This window comes from Mytilus trossulus, chromosome 1, assembly GCF_036588685.1.
Source record: "Mytilus trossulus isolate FHL-02 chromosome 1, PNRI_Mtr1.1.1.hap1, whole genome shotgun sequence".
In the NCBI taxonomy this organism is placed as follows: domain Eukaryota; kingdom Metazoa; phylum Mollusca; class Bivalvia; order Mytilida; family Mytilidae; genus Mytilus; species Mytilus trossulus.
Genome location: NC_086373.1, coordinates 101,952,961 through 101,958,731, shown reverse-complemented (window position 1 = coordinate 101,958,731; position 5,771 = coordinate 101,952,961). Strand labels below are relative to the sequence as shown.

Here is a 5,771-nt window from a genome sequence, read left to right as displayed (position 1 = left end):
TGTTTACCTGGTAAGGCATGTGCGACATACTATATTTTGTTGATGATATCGAATGCTGACACAGCACAAAAGGCCGGCCAGGTATATCATTACATTATAATCAAAATTGATCTGTATCCTCATGTAATCACAATGATCCAGTGATGTTGGTATAAAAGTGGTTTGAATTGTTTTAACTTTTGTGTTTTGTTTCATGAACTGATTGTAGCAAGTAAGTAAACATAAAGCATTTTTCTTAAATATGGGAAACAAAACAAAGCTATATTCATAACTTTTATGGGTCGTTGTTCGTGTTTTTATCTTAATTTTATTTCTATTTTAAATTAATGCAATACCTTATTTAATTTAAATAAATACAAATTGCAGATTTTTTTTATTTCTTACATAATGTCATCTGTCTTCCCGATTATCGTCTTTGTGGTTTGTGTGGTGTTCACGACTGTATATTCGGTACCATGTTTAACAACCAAATCCAAGCAAGATTTTAACAAAGCCAGAAATGCATTAAAAAACCTTGAAAATTTCCTGAAAAATCAAGCTAGTTCTATCAACTCAAAGGTACAAGCTTTAGACAAGGACATGACCTCGATGGAAGAAGACTTCAAACGTAAGTTTACTATTTTTTTCTTCAATCAGATAATTCTCCGAAAATAAAAATTAATAACAAATATTTGTATATACTTTACCAGATACTTGAACAAAATTTCCTTACATTGCAATTCTTGTCAATTTTCTTAACTGCTATATGCAATTCTTATTCTTATTCTACATGATAATAGGAATTTTATATATATCATTTAGGACGACAATGGATAAAATACAACAAGCACTGTTATTATATTGGAGATGACAGTGTTAGATGGACTGATGCTGAGGTAAGCTTACAAGAGCTTTAAGAGCCCCTGATGAAGGTAAATCTAGAAAAGCGCTTCGGACGCATGAAAGTATTAAACGTGTTGTTTTTAGTTATTTACATCTCTAGGTCGATACATCTGCTGGTGGACTATTCCCGAGGATATTATCAGCTTAGAAGTCAGTACTGACATGATTTATAACAAAACTTTATAAAATTGTCCGTTTATAAATTTGAAATTATAAAGGTTTTAACTCCCTCAGGCAAAGTTGACCTTAGATGAATTTGGCTATTTTTAAAGATATATTTGACATATAGCTTCAAGTGTTTCGGTTACATACATCCTCGGATTTCGAATGTTTGACTTTGAGCGTTTCTGATGAATGTGAATCCAGAAAAGCGCTTCTACCGCATGAAATTATTGAACGTGTTGTTTTCATTTTTTTTTTTACATCTATCATGTTTCCACTTAACGCAGTCTGTTTCGCTTGTGGCATATGATCATCACTGAACGTATATTTCATCCAACCATTTTGTCATTGTGTTACTTATTCCGGATTAACATAGTGGTTTTATTTATTCATGTTAATGATGTGTAAAAAAATGCGGATGTTTAATATTTAAAATTTGTCAATTTTGTAGAGAAAATGCAGAGAGATTGGTGGATATCTAGCGAAAATTGGTGATTCCTCAGAAAATAGTTGGATTAAACAGCAATTAAGTAAAAGTAGCAAAAGTAAGTTAAAAGTTTCTAGTGTATTTAATTTTTAAAAAAATAAATATATGAATTGAATGAATACATTCTATATTAAACAGGCAATATTTTACCTGTATATTGTTGAAAAATACATGATGCCATTATTGGTTAACTTGGTTTTTTGATGTCTCGGTCACATATGAACCCTTGCTCTTTAACTTGTCTTACTTTCTGTATACCAAACTCAATCTGGAATTTGATTGTAATGATCTAATAACAGATTTGATAACCAACTGCTTATCTAAAAATCATAACCATAAAATAAACTTTGGATTGGTGCAATGGTTGTACTATTTACGGCAATCAGCTTATGTATCTTACTACATTAAAACTGTAATTCTGAGATTCTGAGGTTATAAATGATATATAAGTCAGAGTTTTAGACTCTATAATACATGAACATAAACGAGTATTCCGTCCTTTTTAAGGGGCATGTATTACTGTTTACTTTGAACAAGCTATGCCGTTTGTTATCATTATTTGTTTAACCAGACAGAGGAAAAATTATTCGGTGTACTATATTATTATAATATAAAAGTACCCAATAATATCGTTTTGCTTTTGAAAAAAATATGAAGTATTGTTTGCATAAGAAATAATTTATAACTAATCTTATTTATATTTTGAATTATAATACAATTAACCGTATACAACCTGTACGTCCCAAGTAGATGTTCTTGCCCCGAGCGTTAGAAAAAATATATTTTATTAAACTTGCTACAAGTTATAAATTCACCTTGCTATATTACTGGTTTATATTAATTTATTTTGTTTCATGCATCATTGTATGCATCACAGTTTTGAAAAAATAAAAACTTACCAGGATTTTGCAGTTACCTTTTATTATTTCTCCAGAAGGTCCAAAAATAAACTAAGTTGGGAAACAGGTTGTATTAATTGACATGGAAAATAGATACCTGACAATAATTGGTGATTTAAACTGTGTACCGGAGTGGACACTATTGTCGTTACTCAGAGTAAATTTCGAGGTGAAAATACGGCCATTTTAGGCAAATGGTCCCCACGAACCTTAACGTATGTTTATTTTAATGTCTGTATGTTATTAACCACTTCTAACATGCATGCTGTATATTATGTGTATGTGTACCGGAGTGGACACTATCAAGGGAAACTCAACTGTAAATGTTAATTTCATCATCTTCTGCAGGGACAAAAAATAGTGTATGGCAAAATCTAATTATATTATGAATTTTCTAAATCATACAACGCATTTGAATTCTATGTATCTATGGCATGCTATGCCCTATAACTTTGTAAACAGCGCAGGTTTGTCTGTACTCAGAGTAAATTTCGAGATGAAAATACGGCCATTTTAGGCAAAGGGTCCCCACGAACCTTAACGTATGTTTATTTTAATTCCTGTATGTAATTAACCACTTCTAAGATGCTGTATATTATGTATATCTGTCTCTTGGAACAATGTAAAGTGTAAGAGAATACAGTTACAATTGTTTGGAGAAACTTAATTAGGTACGCTCGAAAACCAAAACTTGGGTAACCAAAATACTAAAGAGTTTATAAATATCGTTGATCTTGATAGTTATGTTTCCTTTTATGTAATTTCAGAAACATATTACTGGCTTGGATCTACAGATGTCGTCAATGGTGACTGGAGATGGATATATGATCAAACTCAGATAAGTTATAAGAACTTTGATTCAGGAAGACCTTTTCCGACCAGTAATTCAAACTCCTACACATTTAACTGTATTATGATGCACTACAGCAATGGTTACTGGTACGACTACCCATGTACTTATACCATTCCTTATGTCTGTGAAAGTAATTTCTGTAAGTTGTATACAGCTGGTTATACTAGTAACTAACAGGTCAAAGTAATGTTCTAGTGTGTATTCTTTGTGTTTTGCCATACTTTAAAGTTCTTTGAAAAATGCGGTGTGAACAACGTTAAGTGTTAATTGTTTTGTTATTCGTTAGTGTTTATATCTTTGTTGTTGATTTATTTTATTATTTTATTGATGCCGATGTAAGGATGAAAAAGAAATGTTAAGCATATGTTCATAAATTCATGTTAAATAATTTCTTGAATTATGTAAACCATTGAAAATATTTTTTCTAAAGTTTAGAAAAATATGTTCCCAGAGATTCATAAGGAGACCTGCAAGTTAACAGAAATATTTACATCGTATACTTCCCTCGAAATATAGCTATAGGCAACATTGTTATCATCTGTTGTTTTGAAAACTCAGCAGATATGCCGTTGCGATTTATTTGGCCACTTTAATATAAATAAACTCATCAAAGATACGAGAATTAAGATTTATACGACAGATGAACGTTTGGTTTTCAAAAGACTCATCAGTGACGCTTGAATCTAGAAAGTTTAAAAGGTCAATTAAGGTTCTTAGTTGATGAGAACTGATGATTAAGAATTCCGAAAGATTTTGCATAATATAGCTAAAGTAATCAGTTCCTAGGGTCTAAAATCCTTAGGTTTTTTTCGTTAATCCTTGAAACCGTTATTAATTTGTATGGCAATATCAATGATAAATGATGTCAACACAAAAGCCATGACTACTTGACTGTTGAAACCCTTCTCAAGAATTAATTTTATCCAACGTTTTCGAGCCTGCATGCAATGAAAGTCGCGGGAGCGAATCATTATATAGATCGTACATTCCCTGTCGTTGGATTTGTCATCTTTAGGTTAAGTTTGTGGTAACATCAATATATGTCGTACCTGTATCGAATTCTATGAAGCTTGCACATGAACTTTTTAATAATCAAGATAGTATTCGGAGCAAAAATTGAATTTCTCTCATTTATTTTTTGTGTTTCACTGATAAGTGACTTTTATGGCTGTTTACATTTTTAAAATGCAAACTTATTTAAGGTTCGAGTTTTCAGACAATAATAACTTTGTTAAACATATTCATGATATTTTTCGAAACTTGGATAGATATTTGAATCTGGATACTGTATTTCAATAATGAAGACTGCTATTTATTTCCAAATTACTATGCCAAGTTTACTGATAAATGAGCTATGTTTGCATTTTTACGTTTAGATGCAGTCTAAGGTCATAGCTTTTATCATGACTATTTGCGAAACTTCGATAGATGGTTCTACGTGGCAAATCAAAAAATGATCAAATAGTATGTTATTCTTTTTTCATTCTCCCTTTTAAACTAATAGATGTACGCATTGTTTTGTGGTTAACATTTACATTCAGTTTTGGGTAAAACAATCAATAACTTTGTTTAACCTTCATGAAAAATCAGAATACTTCCGACAACAAATTCTTCATGTATTTTTCTTCAAACGTTTTGGATTTCCCTCTCTTTATGTAACAGGTACATTGAATATGTTTGTGCAGTAATTACAGCTTATGGCAAAAAAGTTATCACATTATGATAACTATTTAATACTTGTCATAAGAATTGCCACTATTGTTATATAAATAAATTTGGTGTATTTACCGTCTTCTGATTGGTTAAAATTATTAGTTTTATTTTCAGTGTTGTCAATTTTTATGGCGACACGCCCACTCTGACGTTGTATATTAATACGCCAACTTGTGTGTACGTTGTTATTGTTAATATAAATAATATAAAAAGTTCTTTGAGCCTTTTTTTTGATAGAAATTTATTTATAATAAATGGCAATAATTTATTTTGATTTTATTGAACCATAAAACTAATTTTTGACTCTTCACATTTTACATAATCCGCATCGCGGATTATTCAATGTGAAGAGTCAAAAATTAGTTTTATGGTTCAATAAATTCAAAATAAATAATAGCCATTCATTAAGTATCTTGACTTTAGTTTTTATTTGTCCACCTTATTTTTATTTCAGGTTTCCAATAGTAATGCAGATGTTTACGCTAACAGCAGATGACAGATTCAATATATTTCAATAAAGAATAGTTACTGTACATACTGATGTTGATGTGTTAATGAATAATAAGAACTCCCCTTGTACAAAAAAAAACATGTATACTAAAATATAACATTAATAACCAGGTGTCATATAGTTTATAAACGAAATGCCGCTTAAAATTTGCTGGTCCAACTTTCAAAATTACAAGTTTTAGTAATACAAGAGTCCTTTGGTATAGAAGACTTATAGTATAGATATTCCGTAATGTCTTGATAATAGGTCAAAATATATGATTGC

The 5,771-nt window shown here is 30.4% G+C and overlaps 1 protein-coding gene across 1 annotated transcript; it reads left to right on the top strand.

Annotated features, from left to right (window-relative positions):
- The first annotated feature begins 389 nt into the window (after positions 1-389).
- LOC134711456 (perlucin-like protein) lies at positions 390-5,529 on the top strand. Its single transcript, XM_063572059.1, has 5 exons — positions 390-607; positions 802-875; positions 1,496-1,589; positions 3,198-3,422; positions 5,451-5,529. Exons 1-5 carry the CDS (start codon positions 580-582, stop codon positions 5,459-5,461), a joined length of 432 nt encoding a protein of 143 aa, XP_063428129.1. The 5' UTR covers positions 390-579; the 3' UTR covers positions 5,462-5,529.
- Positions 5,530-5,771: the final 242 nt, after the last annotated feature.

Bases quoted from the DNA above. Each gene is read 5' to 3' on its own strand.
- LOC134711456 (XM_063572059.1), top strand. From the start codon at position 580: ATGACCTCGATGGAAGAAGACTTCAAAC. The intron at 608-801 runs GTAAGTTTACTA...TATATCATTTAG, and splicing joins GATGGAAGAAGACTTCAAAC to GACGACAATGGATAAAATAC. The intron at 876-1,495 runs GTAAGCTTACAA...TCAATTTTGTAG, and splicing joins TTAGATGGACTGATGCTGAG to AGAAAATGCAGAGAGATTGG.